This window comes from Eleginops maclovinus, chromosome 23, assembly GCF_036324505.1.
Source record: "Eleginops maclovinus isolate JMC-PN-2008 ecotype Puerto Natales chromosome 23, JC_Emac_rtc_rv5, whole genome shotgun sequence".
Lineage (NCBI taxonomy): Eukaryota > Metazoa > Chordata > Actinopteri > Perciformes > Eleginopidae > Eleginops > Eleginops maclovinus.
In genome coordinates this window covers 20,894,840-20,913,613 of record NC_086371.1, presented here as the reverse complement: position 1 = coordinate 20,913,613, position 18,774 = coordinate 20,894,840, and the positions used below count along the sequence as shown (strand labels likewise).

At 39.6% G+C, this 18,774-nt stretch overlaps 1 protein-coding gene across 1 annotated transcript; it reads left to right on the top strand.

Moving 5' to 3' along the window:
• Positions 1–1,325: 1,325 nt before the first annotated feature.
• On the top strand, positions 1,326–12,972 carry guf1 (GTP binding elongation factor GUF1). Its single transcript, XM_063875870.1, has 17 exons — positions 1,326–1,761; positions 2,304–2,415; positions 3,071–3,219; positions 3,499–3,579; positions 3,667–3,744; positions 3,827–3,910; positions 3,992–4,056; positions 4,145–4,348; positions 4,937–5,076; positions 7,370–7,493; positions 8,436–8,568; positions 9,273–9,416; positions 9,557–9,690; positions 10,739–10,840; positions 12,389–12,508; positions 12,612–12,648; positions 12,744–12,972. The coding sequence occupies exons 1-17, from the start codon at positions 1,582–1,584 to the stop codon at positions 12,876–12,878; spliced, it is 2,022 nt and encodes a 673-aa protein (XP_063731940.1). The 5' UTR covers positions 1,326–1,581; the 3' UTR covers positions 12,879–12,972.
• Positions 12,973–18,774: the final 5,802 nt, after the last annotated feature.

The following is an 18,774-nucleotide window of genomic DNA, read 5'->3' as shown; positions in this document are numbered from 1 at the left end:
AAGTGCAATACAAATCAAATGTATTATTATTGTTGATATATGTAACATATTTTAAGTACATAACTTAAGTTACATAACAAACATACCTATTTTAACCCAAACCATGAATTTCTTCTAAACCTAAACAGCTGGTTTTGTTTCAATTCACACACCTTTTAATCTCCTGTAATCTTAGAAAAATACATCATTCATCATACCTGAGAGGGAAGTTTTGTTGTATGCGAACATCAAATTTAGCAGAAAGGGTTTTTCTAAAATGACCCTCTTGAGGTATTTTTTTTAGAGGAAATCAAAACGTTTGGAAGCATATGAATTCCACCTACAACACCCTGTGGTAGGTGGAACACTGTTTCCAATCCAAGTTGTCATCTGCCAAACAAAAAGTTATGGCAGGAAGTCACAAACACAAACACCACCAAAATTAGGTTAATGGTTATTTATTATCATTGATCTAATATTATGTTCCATTTTATGTTTGGTTTGTTTTTGGTAAAAATGTATGATTGTGCAGAGGACGCTATGTATAAGATTGAGGAATCTGTAAATGTCTTCAAAACAGGAAGCGTGTGTGTAGGTGATGTTGTTTAATGGACAGTGAGATTATTAAGGTTGTACAATTTTTAGGGAAATATGATCATTAGGTCTGGGACTCGAATTCAATCCTCAGTAGGCTATACAAACCTTAAAAGTAAAAAAGAAAGAAGCAATGATTACATGACAGGCAGAAGCTAGGGCTAATGGAGGCTTATTACCTCTGGTTGCACAAAGAAGAGAAGCAGTAATCTATTCTTGTGCAAGAGGTAGCTTCGTTGTCATAGTAACTGATATCCATTTTTATCCTTCATCTAACAGCTTGAGTAGGCGGGACTTCCGTCTGCCGAGGATTTCCAAAGATAAAAATGTGTCAAGATCATCCTCCTCCCATGCTTTTCAAATCTTTCAAAAATATCGATTTACGTAGTCCATATCATTACATTATTCTAAATGTGCACCGTTACACTTTTAAGGAGCCTATCAAACTATAAAAGTAAACAGGCTGCAGCAATGTTTAACCTTAATATCATTTAAAAAATATCATTAAAGGGAGACAACGTTGACAGCATTTGAGGTTAGCTAAGCAAAGCTATTTGGCATTTTAAAAAAAGCCTTTCGATACAGCAAAGAGCAACAGTAGAATATTTATGTAAGGAAAATGTGAAAGGAAAGCGTTGTCGATTCATTTGTTTTGATCGGCATAAATGAAACCGGAAGTAATACTTATAGTTCTCTTGTTTGTTTTTATCATCTCCGGTTGGAAAATCGACAACATTTCCCAGAAGTCTTTGCAGGTGAACTGTCACCCAAAATGTCAGCACCCTAAGAACTCATGCACCGGGGTTATTTCAGTACTATTTACTTTAAAATATACCTGTTTCGTTTCGCCGTGCCAGCATATAATGTTCAGTCAATGTGGCCACAGTCTACATTTTAATAATGACTTTACAGAAGTATTTGAACGTTAGTTAGCTAGCTAGCTAACTCCAGCGCACAGTTTGGACTGTTTATCCTTCATGCCGTAACTGACTGCAGCTTAACGACAACATGTCGCTTTCTCTAGTGAGGCGGTGCTGTGACACACCACTATTAAGACGTGTTTTACAGTTCAAAGAGTACAGAAGGAAAATACAAAGCTGTAATATGACCTACACACTGTTAAGACACCGATGGATGAAAGGCCTGCCTGTATTCTCGAGCAGGATGCTAAGCACTAAAACAGACAAGGTAGGCTGACAGACTAATACTGGAACATATGAATGGTCTCTGTGAGTTCATCTCCGTTCATCATTCTGTAATACAGTAGTTTTAAATCAATAAGCAGCCCTTATACAGATAGGGGCTGGAAGCAAGAGCTGTACTTAAGCACATATTCAGGGTACTAGTATTTCTATTCTTTGTGTCATTATTGCCCTACTTAATAACTAAACCATTGACTAGCACTTTTTACTTCACTACCTTAATCAGACAGCTCTTTTACTAAAATCTTTCTTACCCTTCATGTCCATTTGAAAACCATGTATCTCTACTTACATTTTGCTTGTGTTTTTTAATAATAAACTGAAAGATTTAGTTTTCTTTTGTTTGTCAGAAGTGGTAATTTTACTTTTAGTACTTTATTAGAATACTGTTAAAGAAATTCTATCCCCTAATATTATCATTTGTTTATTATTTGCTCAACCAGTATTAATAGACACTTTTTACTGTCACACTCAGCAGTTGTTAAATGGCTCTCATAATAATCTGCAGACTTTCCTTTTGCCTTTAAGGATACTATTGACCTGTCTAAGTTCCCTGTGGAAAGAATCAGGAATTTTTGCATCATCGCTCATATTGACCATGGAAAAAGCACGTTGGCTGACAGGCTGTTGGAAATGACAGGTAAGATTCCTCATCACATGAGCACATCAGCTTTTTTCCAACTTAGTTTTAAAGGGGCCCTATTATGCTCAGAATCTGGTTCATATTTGTATTTTGTGCCTCTACTGTGACATGTTTACATGGCTAAGTATTCAGAAAGCTCTTTATTTTATCATACTGCCTTTGCTCTTTTCACCCTCTGTCTGAAACCAGAGCCCAGTCTGCTCTGATTGGTTAGCTGGCTGGCTCTGTTGTGAATGGTCAACCGCTTAATGATGTCCCACCCCTGAGCCTATCATGTACATTGTATTGGAGCGCTAGCCAATAGAAGCAAGAGTGTCACATAGTAATGTCACTATGTTACAGAAGTAAACAAAAGAGTCCAATTGAGGCATTTCTTCCAGAGGGGGAGTGTGTAGGAGAGAAACTTCCCCTGGAGGGAACAAATAGATTTTAGTCTTTGCAGACCATTTACATGCACTAAAACTTATATAACACACTACAGGAAATGGAAAACCCCAAAAAGCATAATAGGGCCTCTTTAATTTATTACTACCCTCATTTATTTGTCTTTTATCTGCTTTGTCCCCTTTGCTGTAACAATGTTAATATCTCTACTGTGGGACAAATAAAGGATTTCTGATTCAGATTTTTTATGGATGTCACTGACAAACAGGTGCCATAGCAAAGACTGACAAGAACAAGCAGGTGTTGGACAAGCTTCAGGTGGAGCGAGAGAGGGGGATCACAGTGAAGGCGCAGACGGCCTCGCTAATCTACAGCCACGAGGGAGAGCAGTACCTCCTGAACCTCATCGACACGCCGGTCAGTGTTAAGCTGGATGTGATGTCTTGTAATTGTCATGGATATTTTTTCAGTTCTATATATTTCATTTACCAGATCCTTCCTTTTTGAGTTTTTCCTCTTTAAACCAATTCCAACACCAAAAATGTTTGTTCTTGAATTGTTCTATTCTGGTGTTGTTCTAAAGACTTGAAGTTAGCAATATGAAAATTAAAATAGGAGAACTATTCTTTTGTCTTGTGTGACAGTGATATGACCAACAGTAAATCTCCAAATCTCCGGTGATTCTCTTTTCTATAGGGTCATGTTGACTTCAGTTACGAGGTTTCTCGATCGATTTCAGCCTGCCAAGGTGTCCTGTTGATTGTCGACGCCAATCAGGTACAAACCCAGAATCGTTGCTCTCTTTTCACTCAGTAAATTATTGTTGATGTACTCGTAATGTAATATTTTTGCTGTCATGTGAAGGGGATTCAGGCGCAGACAGTTGCTAACTTCTACCTGGCTTTTGAAGCTCAGATGGCCATCATCCCTGTCATCAACAAGGTACAAATATCTTTATCCCTTTGTTATTTGTCTGCTTGACTACTATTAAGCGTGTCATTTTAATTGTACTTTTTCCCCTCAGATTGATTTAAAAAATGCTGATCCAGAACGAGTGGAGTCACAGATTGAAAAGGTTTTCGATATTCCAACTGAGGAATGCATTAGGGTGAGTCGGAGTAAATGTAAGCTGTATTTCATTATTGCTTAGAAATGTTCCCTCCTAATTTGTGATTCCATCTTGGTTAAGATTTCAGCTAAGCTTGGAACAAACATTGAACAGGTTCTCCAAGCGGTGGTGGAGAGAATTCCCCCGTAAGAAGCTTCATTCAGTCTTATTTCTCTCAGGAAACACGTTTGACACATAAAGGTGAAGCTCTTTTATTTGCGCTTGTCTTCTCAGGCCCGTGGCAAGTATTGATGAGCCATTTAAAGCCCTTGTGTTTGACTCCAACTTCGACCACTACAGAGGGGTGGTGGCCAACATTGCTCTGTTCGGGGGTCGCGTCAAAAAAGGGGACAGGATCGTGTCTGCGTATCTCGGGAAAACCTACGAGGTCAACGAGCTGGGGCTCCTCCGGCCAGCTGAGCACCCGACACAGAAGCTGTATGTGCCGTTCACTCTTTCTCCTCTCTAGTCACTTCTTTCACTTCAGTCATCCTATGCAGCTGATCTTATATAAAGAATATATCATTTGCAACTATGTTGGTCGTTAATTTTGGTCATTTAGTTGTGTTTTTAATCGGAAGTGCCAAACATTCTGGTTCAATCTTCTCAGTTGTTGCTGCTTTTTAGACTTGTATGATAATAAACTCATTATCTTAGGCTTCAAGACATTTTAGTTGGCATGGTATACATTTTTTAAAATGTTTATACATCAAACAATCGATAATAAATTGTTTTATTAAGCTGCATTTGCATGATATGCATTTTTCTGGGGTTGGACAAGGAACCTGGCGGTGCAAACAGCCAGTTGTTTTTATGGTTACGTCCCCTGCTAGCTTGTGCTGCTACATACAGCTGTTATCTGATTTGTTGCATGTTGAAAAGGTCAGCGGTGAAGATCAGAAAAAATAACTCTTTCATTTATTGTGTAAAGCACTAAGTGCACTTACTTTCCTAGCTTGTGAGACACGGCATGCACTGAAGGGGTTTTACCTTTGAATCTGTTCCTCTCCTTGTGTTTTTGTATAGGTTTGCAGGTCAAGTAGGCTACATAATATCAGGGATGAAGGACGTGAAGGAGGCCCAGATTGGGGACACTCTCTACCTCCAAGAACACCCAGTGGAAGCTCTTCCGGGGTTTAAACCCGCCAAAGCAATGGTCTTTGCTGGTGAGATTTTTTGATTATCTGCTTCCTGCTGTCAAGATACAAATCTCTGTGAAAATGTGAACTGGAGTTGATGATTCTTTAAAAATATTTTACTTTTTATCCATTACCATAATTACCCATGGCTTCTAACTATTTAATGTCACTCAAACAGACATGTACAAACCAGGAGGAGACTCCTTAGCCTTAAATGACTTCAGAGACTTAACACGACTATACAGACACTCAAAATGAAAACAAAGAGACTAAAAAATACCTAGAGACTAAAGCCGACTACAAAGACTCACACAATGACTACTAACGTATATAAAAAGACAACAAAAAGACCACAATGAGACAAAGAGAAACAGAAACACTACAAAGAGAGACTAGTGACTTCAAAGAAACATAAAATGACTATACAGGCACATTTACAGTGGGACAAAAAAGTATTTAGTCAGCCACCAATTGTGCAAGTTCTCCCATTTAAAAAGATGAGAGAGGCCTGTAATTTTTATCATAGGTATACCTCAACTATGAGAGACAGAATGAGAAAAGAAAATCCAGGAAATCACATTGTAGGATTTTTAATGAATTTATTTTCAAATTATTGTGGAAAATAAGTATTTGGTCAATAACAAAAGTTCATCTCAATACTTTGTTATATACCCTTTGTTGGCAATGACAGAGGTCAAACGTTTTCTGTCAGTCTTCACCAGGTTTTCACACACTGTTGCTGGTATTTTGGCCCATTCCTCCATGCAGATCTCCTCTAAAGCAGTGATGTTTTGGGGCTGTCGCTGGGCAACACGGACTTTCAACTCCCTCCAAAGATTTTCTATGGGGTTGAGATCTGGAGACTGGCTAGGCCACTCCAGGACCTTGAAATGCTTCTTACGAAGCAACTCCTTCTTTGCCCTGGCAGTGTGTTTGGGATCATTGTCATGCTGAAAGACCCAGCCACGCTTCATCTTCAGTGCCCTTGCTGATGGAATGAGGTTTTCACTCAAAATCTCACGATACATGGCCCCATTCATTCTTTCCTTTCCACGGATCAGTCGTCCTGGTCCCTTTGCAGAAAAACAGCCCCAAAGCATGATGTTTCCACCCCCATGCTTCACAGTAGGTATGGTGTTCTTTGGATGCAACTCTGCATTCTTTCTCCTCCAAACACGACGAGTTGAGTTTTTACCAAAAAGTTCTATTTTGGTTTCATCTGACCTTATGACATTCTCCCAATCCTCTTCTGGATCATCCAAATGCCCTCTAGCAAACTTCAGACGGGCCTGGACATGTACTGGCTTAAGCAGGGGGACACGTCTGGAACTGCAGGATTTAAGTCCCTGGCAGCGTAGTGTGTTACTGATGGTAGCCTCTGTTACTTTGGTCCCAGCTCTCTGCAGGTCATTCACTAGGTCCCCCCGTGTGGTTCTGGGATTTTTGCTCACCGTTCTTGTGATCATTTTGACCCCACGGGGTGAGATCTTGCATAGAGCCCCAGATCGAGGGAGATTAGCTGTGGTCTTGTATGTCTTCCATTTTCTAATAATTGCCCCCACAGTTGATTTCTTCACACCAAGCTGCTTACCTATTGCAGATTCAGTTTTCCCAGCCTGGTGCAGGTCTACAATTTTGTCTCTGGTCTCCTTTGACAGCTCTTTGGTCTTGGCCATAGTGGAGTTTGGAGTATGACTGTTTGAGTTTGTGGACAGGTGTCTTTTATACTGATAACGAGTTCAAAAAGGGGCCATTAATACAGGTAACGAGTGGAGGACAGAGGAGCCTCTTAAAGAAGAAGTTACAGGTCTGTGAGAGCCAGAAATCTTGCTTGTTTGTAGGTGACCAAATACTTATTTTACCGAGGAATTTACCAATTAATTCATTAAAAATCCTACAATGTGATTTCCTGGATTTTGTTTTCTCATTCTGTCTCTCATAGTTGAGGTATACCTATGATAAAAATGACAGGCCTCTCTCATCTTTTTAAATGGGAGAACTTGCACAATTGGTGGCTGACTAAATACTTTTTTGCCCCACTGTAAATGCACTCCAAAAAGAATACAAAGATGCACAAAACCACAACAAAGACACTCACATTGAATACAAGTCGTTATGTCTTGCTCTTAGAGTAAGTGTTTTTTTTTTGTATTGCTTCTTTCATAATCCGCAAATGGATGTATTCAAAGCTAAAAGCCCTTCGTGCATGTCGTGTCTCCCTAGCTAGCACAGTAGGTGCACTTAGTGCTTTACACAATAAATGAAACAGCTCTTTTTTTCTGAGATTGTGCAATCTACATATTTGTTTCCTGGCCCCCAGGCATGTATCCCATGGACCAGTCGGAGTACCCGGCCCTTCGCAGTGCCATCGACAGACTGACGTTGAATGACTCCAGTGTCACAGTGCAGAGAGACAGCAGTATGGCCCTGGGAGCCGGCTGGAGGTGAGGATCCCTGCTTTGAATTAGAATGAAATATAGGTCCTAATGTTGCGTACAAGGAGCACATTTCTGCCTCGCAGGACTCACCCGAGTTTGACCGCGGCATCATTTGTTTACTTGTGTTGCTCAAACTAAATGTGCCGGCAACGTTTTCTCCATCCGAACTGAAATAACCACTCCTGCTGCGTTGTGCATGTTGTTACAGAGTTACAGATATGTTGGGAAACCGAACGCTATCGTGTCCGAGTTCAAAACGTCTTCCAGAAACACACACAGAGCTGTCTCTAGCATGTCACATGTTGGCTGAAAGAATCTTGTTTACTACAGTATTGTAAACCCAAAATTAACATATTTTGCTGAGATTTCGTGGCTATAAACACATCAAAAGAATGCCAAAATAACCGCCTAATGATACTGAAAAGCCTCAACCAATGCTTTTCCAGTTCTGTCGACATGATGGCAGGCAAAAAGCTAGCTGCTCCATCCACACTCCAAATAACATGATGTGATATCACAGAACAGAGGAGTGGCTCATAATGTGACAGCCAACAAAAGACACATTTGTGGTGATGATGTAGCAAAGTGCTGCAGAAAAGGATCTGCTGTTCATTAAAGTAACCAAATGTAGTTTCATACATTTCTTCACAAACTTGGGCATCACATGATTTGATTTATAAGAAAAATCAACAACTTTTTAAGAGCATAGCATACCCTGTGTGTGATCATTGATTTTGACGGGTCATATTTGTCCATGCGATGAAATTGAATATGATTTTTAGTGGTAATGATTTAGATTATTCAGAACAATGACACTGCGCTGGAATATTCATCTTTTAAGTCTTCTCTGTGACTCTTACTCACAGTTAAACTCTTTCTAAACATGCTTTTTGTAAGAGAAAGAATGAATATCAGTTATAAAATGGAAGTGTTCCTGTGCCCCTGCAGACTGGGCTTCCTGGGTCTTCTGCATATGGAGGTGTTCAACCAGAGGCTTGAGCAGGAATACAACGCCTCGGTGATCGTAACAGCACCCACTGTTCCCTACAAGGCCGTCTTCTCTTCACCCAAACTCATCAAGGTGAGAGACGGTTCCGCCTGATGTTCCTGTTGTTCACTTTTAATGTTGAAAAGACAGATTATGTGTCATATTTTTATGGAAGTGTTAAGAGTGGAATGTGACTGGTCACACTGGTATTGCAAGGGCAATTTTTATATTTGTTTAGAGCTTCTGTTGATTTGGTTTTGGTGTTACAAAATATGCTTGCTATTTCTTCCTTTTTATACGACGTCAAGGATACTTCAGGAGAAATAAATCTACAGTATACAGTAGTGTCTTGTGGTTTTGTCTACTGTATTTGTAATTAAATATTAGTTGATTTGTATTACTAACTTGTATGTCATAACCATTATGATATTTTTCTGTCTCACTTGTCAATGATGCTAATATAATTTCCTGATTACTTAAAGTATATATAGAATACTTTGGAGGAAAATCAACATGCTTTGTATATAATAATTTGAAGGCCTGAAAGCAACAAAAAGTTGTTATCCCATTAGCAGTAATTTAGTGAAAATGAAGACTTAAAATGTATATTAAAACCACAAATGCACAATGTTTAGGTCTTTAAAGTGTAATACCCGGTTTATTATGTATTTGTGACTATAACCTCAGAGACAGATTGGGAATGAGTGTTTTGTTGGAAGGAATATGAGTTTTAAACCATGAACGATTTTGAGGCCAGTTTTATTTTGAGGTTTATATGTTATCTGTTCTCCTTGCAGGAACATGGCAGTGAGGAGATCACTGTGGTGAACCCGTCTCATTTCCCAGACAGATCCGTTGTGTCAGAGTATTTGGAGCCTATGGTGCTGGGGACCATTCTCACTCCGGACACCTACACCGGCAAGATCATGACCCTCGCCTTGGTAAGAGCAACATGGAACATTCACACATTAATTTAGGGCTCTTCCACACAAGAGAAGTGTCTCCTTGTTTATTATGTTTCCTTGAATTGTTGGCAGTGTAAATGAATGTGAAATGATGTCTTATTGTTGATTCTGTAAAGAATCGCAGAGGGATCCAGAAGAACATGGTGTACATAGACGACCAGCGAGTCATGATGAAGTACCTCTTCCCTTTGAATGAAATCGTTGTGGATTTCTACGACCTGCTCAAATCAATGTCCTCTGGATACGCCAGGTACATCTACGCAAGTGCTGCAAAGCGCTGGGGAGGCTACCAATTACTTCATACTGAAGAAGATGAATTACTGCTAAGTACACAGAAATCTAGTTTGGTTAACTAGCCCTACATAGGAAAAGTATTTTAAACTACTTTTTATTTCAAAATGTTATCACTTAAACACTTAAAAAATGCAAACGCTGACTTTAATTAAATGTATTATCTCAACAGATTTCACATAACTGTATTAGGTTATTGAGAGTAATAATAATTAGTTTAAATAAAGAAATATTACGTTCAACTTAATATTATTGCTTTCAACTATCCTAATACAGCTATGTGAAATGTGTTGACATAATACATTTAATTAATGTCAGCGTTTCAGTTTTTCTTGTGTGGACTCTCCAACACTGTTGCTATGGATAAATACATGTGATACACACAGTGGTTGTAAAATATTCCGATTCTTTAAAAGTACTGTGAAACACTATAAAAATAACCAATTTCAAGTGAATGTACTATTTTAAAATAGTACTTAAATAAAAATGTTTGAGTATGATTAGGAAAAGGTACCTAAAGTACAGTACAAGAAGTAAAACTACTCATTGCACAAAAAAAAGTATAAAATATTCAAATATTTTAAAGGGTTTATATAAATACATTTATACAAATATTTGGAACCTCTTAATTCCCAAAAAATTGTATTTACACACTCGGTTATAGTTAGTTAAATATAGTGTTGGATGGTTTTAATCTTTGCCAAATAATAATTCTATTGTTTTGAACTGTTGAATCTGAATGTATGAAGTAAAATAAATCTTTAAAATAAACCCAGAGTGTAAAAAGTACAACATTTGCTAAAACCGTTGCACATAAAATGTATTAAGTAGTATAAAATGAAGTACCTAAAATTTGTTCTTAAGTACAGTACTTGAGTAAATACACTTTCCACCACTGGGTCCACATTGTAAACACTTAATATGCATTTCAAGGTTTGTTTTGAGTGCGGATGAATAAATAATAATATTGTATTCCTTATGGCTTTATATTATTCTATCTCCTGTAGCTTCGACTATGAGAACGCAGGCTACCAGGCTGCTGATCTGATAAAGATGAATATCCTGCTGAACGGGGAACCTGTGGAAGAACTCATCACCATTGTGCACAGGTATACACCTTTTCCTTTTTTCACTGAACATTTAGAATAGAAGGAGATCCTCACTTGTCTCAGGAGGAGTAACCCTGGCGCTGCTTAACAGGATTTCCTATTTCTCTTTGTCCCAGCAGGCTCCTGTAGTTCATTGTTATCACTGGTAGATTTTACGAGTTTACATAATTTCAAGGTTGTATTGTCCCTCATTACTATAGTAATTCTTCTCAGCCTATGGAGCATGAAATGTAATTCAACACCAAGGATAACATTAAAAAATGACCTATCGGCAGCCAGTGGTGACATTATATATTACAACGACTTTACCCAGCAGACAAGGACTTTGTTCCATTTGTGACAAGGACATAAGAGTAAACTCAGGGGCCAAAAATGATGACGCACAGCAGATCTGAATTGAATGTACTTGCTACCAAAGGCAGCACGGACTATAGTAATTGAAGAGTGCTATGCTTCACCAACAACGGCTGCTTTATGACCATTTATGCTGTAAGGCTTGGAGCTACACGTTATCCTAAAGCGACCAATCACAGAGCAGAGTAGCTCAAGTGAGGCTTGGTTACATCTGTATAGTACAAGTACTTATCCAAAGTACTTTATATGAACGGCAGACAGTTGTGTTGTAAGTTCTAAAATGTGTAGTCTAATGCGTTCTAATGCTTTGCCTTGCTATAATGAATAAAGGAATAGTTTGACATTTTGGGAAATATCTTTATTCATTTTTGCTGAGTTGAAAGGATGAATACCACTTTCTGTCTGTGTGTTTGGAGCTAGTGCTAAGTATGTCTGTCCAAAGTAAAAAAAAATAAAATACTCTTACAAACTCTTATAAAGTACAACGGCGTATTAGGGTAATTGTATGTGAACAAAAAAAAGGCGGTTAATGTTTCAGAAAATAACAGAACTACAGTTGTAAATTAACAGAACATTTTTTGAAAGTTATCTCGGAAAATAGTTTTGGATTTGTTTTTTAATGATAGAAATTATTGAGAAAAATCTCAAAAATTCTCCGGCAAAAGTCCCACATTTATGAAAACAATTTCCAATCTTCTGAAGTTTCTTTCACATGAATTGACTTGAGTTTTTAATGCTGAATATAACAACCCTTCCTTAGATCATTGCTTTGTTAGCATTTTACCTGCAATTGTTCCAAACAAAATGTGGGTTTTTCAAAATTTGCAGTGTTTATTGTAAGCTGCTATATTGACGACTATCTATTGCACGTCTCTCCGTCCTGGGAGAAGGATCCCTCCTTTCCTTCCTTTTTTCCGCCATTAACTTTGGGGTTTCTTCTGAAGTTTGTCTTTGTCCGATGCGAGGGTCTAAGGACAGAGGGTGTCATATTCATCTTCTGTACAAAGGGTAAAGTCCACTGAGAGAAATGTCAAATTTGTGATATTGGGTTATATAAATACACATTGATTGATTGATTGATTGATTGACTGAATGTCCTACCTGCATTTATCAGCTGTTGTATGTTGAGTTTTTTGATGGATTGCGCTTCTTGCTGGTAGTTTTTTGTTACTAACCGGTGTGTTTTCATTGCAGAGAGCGCGCGTACAACATGGGGAAAGCCATGTGTGAGCGACTCAAAGACTCCATACCGAGGCAGATGTTTGAGGTGGCTATACAGGCAGCTATTGGAAGCAAGGTCATTGCGAGGGAAACGTAAGTATAACAGGCCGCTAAAGGCTTTGTTAGACTTATATAAGATTCAAAACAATGCATATATAGTACATAAAGAACAATGAATTGTATTTGTCTCTTTCAGGATAAAGGCGTTCAGAAAAAATGTTCTGGCTAAATGTGTAAGTGGGATTTTAACGCTCAAAAGTTGCTGAATTTACAAATGCACCACTAACCAACACACGTTGAAATCTGTGTATTTTGTTTGTCCTGGTAGTACGGAGGTGACATAACACGGAAGATGAAGCTGCTGAAGAGACAGGCGGAGGGTAAGAAGAGGATGCGGCGCATTGGCAACGTGGAAGTTCCCAAAGACGCTTTCATTAATGTTCTGAAGAGGAAAGAAAAATAAACTGAAGTACTTTTAGTATTTTATTGTTATATATTGATGTCATTATGCAGTAGGTCTTTATTATTGAAAGGCCCTGCCAGATTCTCTCTAAATAAAATAGACTTTGTTGCTGCAAACTTATGTTTCTCTGATTATTTCCACATTGTGTGCCCATTACAGACACATACAGTTAGGTCCATAGCTATTTGGACAGAGACAAAGTTTTAATAATTTTGGTGCTGTACATTACCACAATGAATTTTAAATGAAACAATTCAGATGCAGTTGAAGTGCAGACTTTCAGCTTTAATTCAGTGGGTTGAACAAAAAGATTGCATAAAAATGTGAGGAACTAAAGCCTTTTTTAAACACAATCCCTTCATTTCAGGGGCTCAAAAGTAATTGGACAAATTAAATAGCTGAAAATAAAATGTTCATTTCTAATACTTGGTTGAAAACCCTTTGACTGCCTGAAGTCTTGAACTCATGGACATCACCAGACGCTGGGTTTCCTCCTTTTTAATGCTCTGCCAGGTCTTTACGGCAGCGGTTTTCAGTTGCTGTTTGTTTGTGGGCCTTTCTGTCTGAAGTTTACTCTTTAACAAGTGAAATGCATGCTCAATGGGGTTGAGATCAGGTGACTGACTTGGTCATTCAAGAATATGCCACTTCTTTGCTTTAATAAACTCCTGGGTTGTTTTGGATGTATGTTTTGGGTCATTGTCCATCTGAAATGCCGCCTAATCAATTTGGCTGCATTTGGCTGGATTTGAGCAGACAGTATGTCTCTGAACACCTCAGAATTCATTGGGCTGCTTCTGTCCTGAGTCACATCATCAATGAACACTAGTGACCCAGTGCCACTGGCAGCCATGCATGCCCAAGCCATCACACTGCCTCCGCCGTGTTTTACAGATGATATGGTATACTTTGGATCATAAGCTGTACCACACCTTCTCCATACCTTTTTCTTGCCTTCATTGTGGTAGAGGTTGATCTTGGTTTCATCTGTCCAAAGAATGTTCTTCCAGAACTCTGCTGGCTTTTTGAGATGTTTTTCAGCAAAGTCCAATCTAGCCTTTCTATTCTTGAGGCTTATGAGTGGCTTGCACCGTGCAGTGAACCCTCTGTGTTTACTTTCATGCAGTCCTCTCTGTATGGTAGACTTGGACATTGATACGCCTACCTCCTGGAGAGTGTTTTTCACTTGGTTGGCTGTTGTGAAGGGGATTCTCTTCACCATGGAAATGATTCTGCGATCATCCACCACTGTTGTCTTCCGTGGACGTCCAGGTCTTTTTGCGTTGTTGAAGTCACCAGTGCTCCTGAGGTCTGATGAGACCAAGATAAACTTATTTGGTTCAAATGGTGTCAAGCGTGTGTGGCAGCGACCAGGTGAGGAGTATGAAGACAAGTATGTCTTGCCTACAGTCAAGCATGGTGGCGGGAGTGTCATGGTTTGGGGTTGCATAAGTGCTGCCGGCTATGTGGAGCTACAGTTCATTGAGGGAACCATGAATGCCAACATGTACTGTAACATACTGAAGCAGAGCTTGATCCCCTCTCTACGGAAACTGGGCCGCAAGGCAGTATTCCAACATGATAATGACCCCAAACACACCTCCAAGATGACCACTGCCTTGCTAAAGAAACTGAGAGTAAAGGTGATGGAATGGCCGAGCATGTCTCCAGACCTAAACCCGATTGAGCATCTGTGGGGCATCCTCAAACGGAAGGTGGAGGAGCGCAAGGTCTCTAACATCCACCAGCTCCTTGATGTCGTCATGGAGGAGTGGAAGAGGATTCCAGTGGCAACCTGTGAAGCTCTACTGAACTCTATGCTCAAGAGAGTTAAGGCAGTTCTGGAAAATAATGGTGGCCACACCAAATATTGAGACTTTGGGCACAATTTGCCATTTTCACTTAGGGGTGTACTCACTTTTGCTGCCAGCGGTTTAGACATTAATGGCTGTGTGTTGAGTTATTTTGAGGGCACAGCAAATTTACACTGTTATACAAGCTGTACACTGACTACTTTACATTGTATCAAAGTCTCATATCTTCAGTGTTGTCCCATGAAAAGATATAATAAAATATTTGCAAAAATGTGAGGGGGGTACACACTTTTGTGAAATACTGTACCCTTTTTGACTGTGCTCAGAATCGACTCTTCAGCAGTGACTTGCGGTTACTTGTTGAGTTCGATCTTCCTGTACAGAAACCTAATAAACTTACATGGACGGGTTTCATTTGTTTGTTCCCTTCATTGTTGGATTTCCACCACAATATCTATCTATCATATTTAAATAGAAGAATATTGAGCCTCTTTTGTTAAGGAATGTAAAATACATAGTTTATTGTTGAATACATTGCTATTGGACCAGAGGAACACTTATGTGAGAATGCTGTTCATTGACTACAGTTCAGCATTCAACACCATTGTGCCCTCCAAACTCATCATTAAGCTCAGGGACCTTGGGCTCAACAGCGCCCTCTGTGACTGGATCATGAGCTTCCTAACGGGCAGATCCCAGGCAGTGCGGATGGGGAACATCACATCCTCCACCTTGACCCTCAACACCGGAGCCCCTCAGGGTTGTGTGCTCAGCCCTCTCCTCTACTCCCTGTTCACGCACGACTGCGTGGCCACACACAGCTCCAACACCATCATCAAGTTTGCTGACGACACGACCGTCATCGGCCTGATCACAGACGGCGACGAGACGGCGTACAGAGAGGAGGTCAGAGCCCTGACATCTTGGTGCCAGGACAACAACCTCCATCTCAACGTCAGCAAAACAAAGGAGCTGATTGTGGACTACAGGAAGAGGCAGAGAGAGGCACACACACCCATCACCATCGACGGGACTCCTGTGGAGAGAGTCAGCAGCTTCAGGTTCCTCGGGGTAAACATCAGTGAGGACCTGACATGGACACATCACACCAGGGTCATATCCAAGACGGCTCGACAGCGGCTCTTCTTCCTCCGCAGGCTGCGGAAGTTCAACATGGACTCCAGGATACTCTGCAACTTCTACAGGTGCACCATCGAGAGTATCCTGACTGGCTGCATCACCGCCTGGTATGGCAGTTGCACCGCCCTCAACCGTAAGACTCTACAGAGGGTGGTGAAAACTGCTCCATCCACAGCACATCACCAGGACGGAGCTGCCATCCATGGAGGACCTCTACACCCAGCGGTGTAGGAAGAAGGCCGGTAGGATATTAAAGGACCCCCATCACCCCAGCAACAATCTGTTCTGTCTGCTGCCGTCTGGCAGACGGTACCGCAGCATCCGGACCAAGACCACCAGACTCAGAGACAGTTTTATACCACAGGCTATAAGACTGCTGAACTCCTGAGCTGTGTGAATGTCTACTCACATCTTTTTATAGTACACACATACATATATACAGTGGTATGCAAAAGTTTGGGCACCCCTCTGAGATTTCATGACAATTTGCTTTTCCTTTATAATAGAAGATCACAGCAACAACATTTGTTTTCCTACAAAGATGTAGACGTTTTAGTGTTTTCCAGACCAAAATTCTTAGGGTAGCATTACATAGTTTTATTATAATAAAATAAAATGCAAAAAATGGGATGTGCAAAAGTTTGGGCACCCTTATAAATAGCATTCATTTCAACACCTGTACGGATTTATAGCTGACAGGTTGCTGCACAAAATTGCTTTGATTAGCTCATTAGACCTTCAATTACAAAGACAGGTGGAACCAATCATGAAAAAGGCTATTTAACATAGGTAATAGCTGGCTGTGCCTGGCCTAGGTTCTTTCTTAGGGAGTGGCAAGATGGGGACCTCAAAACAACTCTCCACTGACCTGAAAGCTAAGATAATCCAACATTATAAATTAGGAGAAGGGTACAAAAAATTATCTGACAGGTTTAAACTGTCTGTCTCCACAGTCAGAAACGTAGTTGTGAAATGGAAGGCCACAGGAACAGTCCGTGTGAAGGAAAGATGTGGTAGGCCGACAAAAATAGGGGAAAGGCACAGGCGAAGGATGGTGAAAATGGTCACAGAGAAGCCACAGACCACCTCCAGAGAACTACAACAACATCTGGCTGCTGATGGTGTAGTTGTTCACCGTTCCACAATCCAGCGTACTTTGCACCAGGAAGAGCTCATTGGAAGGGTGATGTGCAAAAAGCCTTTCCTGAGTGTTAATCACAAGAAGAGTCGCATGAGGTATGCAAAAGCACATCTGGACAAGCCAGAAGCATTTTGGAACAAAATACTGTGGTCAGATGAGACCAAGATTGAGTTATTTGGTCATAACATGAACAGGTATGCATGGCGAAAAAAACACACTGCATTCAATGAAAAGAACTTGTTGCCCACTGTAAAATTTGGTGGAGGATCTATCATGTTATGGGGCTGTGTGGCTAGCACAGGTACTGGAAAACTTGTTAAAGTTGAGGGCCACATGAATTCCTTACAGTACCAGGAGATTCTTGACAAGAATGTTCTAGAGTCAGTCACAAAGTTGAAGCTACGCCGGGGTTGGATTTTTCAGCAGGACAATGATCCTAAGCACCGATCAAAATCCACCAAGGAATTCATGCAGAAGCACAGGTACAATGTTCTGGAATGGCCATCCCAGTCCCCAGACCTTAACATCATTGAAAATGTATGGATTTATTTGAAGAAGGCTGTCCATGCACGGAGGCCAAGAAACCTGACTGAACTGGAGACGTTTTGTGTGGAAGAATGGGCCAAAATACCACCTGCCAGGCTTAAGGGACTTGTCTGTGGCTACAGGAGGCGTCTACAGGCCGTTATTGCAGCAAAAGGAGGCAATACTAAATATTAATGGAATTATTTCTTAGGGGTGCCCAAATTTATGCACATGCCTATTTTTGTTTGAATGCACATAAACATGTTTCTGTTTGACCAATAAAAGTTATTTCACTACTGAGATGTTTCTGTTACCATAAGGTATAACATATGTTAAAATGAAGTTGCTGCTTCAAAAGCTCAGCAAGTGACAAACTGATGCAGTGGTTTTCCTAAGGGGTGCCCAAACTTTTGCATACCACTGTATATATATATATATATTATACACATCTGCCATACATATCTGTTTATAGTACACATATCTATATATCATACATATCTGCCATATACATCTGCTATACATAATATATGCATCTGTCCATACCTCCTCATTCAACAGTGTAAAGTATTTAAATACTCTCAATGTATTCCACATATGTATATATTTCACATCCTCAAATCTTTATTGTTGTTATTGTAAATATTCTTCTCTCTTTTTGCACTATTTTATTTATCTTATTTGCACCATGTATGTTGAGTTGTTGGAGGAGCACGCGACATAAGATTTTCATTGCCAACATATACGTTGTATATGCTGTGCATATGACCAATAAAGCCTTGAAACCTTGAAACCTTGAATAGTTTGATAAGTACTCTGTATACAGTGCAGTTAGCAGCCAATGATAGTATTTTAGAGGTTTAATAGTCTTTTCAAATGATTTGATCAAATTGATGATGACTTCCCCTTTTTATAGACAGCAAAACACAACTGGCAGATTTACAAATAATTTAAGAATATTGTTTAGCTCTATATTCAGTAAAACATTGTCAATGCCTGTGAAATCATTTCCTGTATGAAAAACTCAATATGCCTTTTAGATCATAAGTTTTGTAGACTTTATACAACGAGAAACTGGGAAAATGTAGTAAGTTTTCCACTAGATGGCATCATTAGCTCGAAGAGAAAAGCTGAAGGTAATTTTTAACAATGAAAATACAGCTGCGGAGAAAACTCAGAGACCACTCCAATTTCTTTTTAAATGTTTATCTCTACATGTATGGCAGCCATTCCAGTGTCTGTTGAATTCAAAATAGAGAAAAAAATGCCAGTAGTTTAT

Bases quoted from the DNA above. Each gene is read 5' to 3' on its own strand.
- guf1 (XM_063875870.1), top strand. From the start codon at position 1,582: ATGTCGCTTTCTCTAGTGAGGCGGTGCTGTGACACACCACTATTAAGA. The intron at 3,220-3,498 runs GTCAGTGTTAAG...TCTTTTCTATAG, and splicing joins TGAACCTCATCGACACGCCG to GGTCATGTTGACTTCAGTTA. The intron at 4,057-4,144 runs GTAAGAAGCTTC...TTGTCTTCTCAG, and splicing joins GTGGTGGAGAGAATTCCCCC to GCCCGTGGCAAGTATTGATG.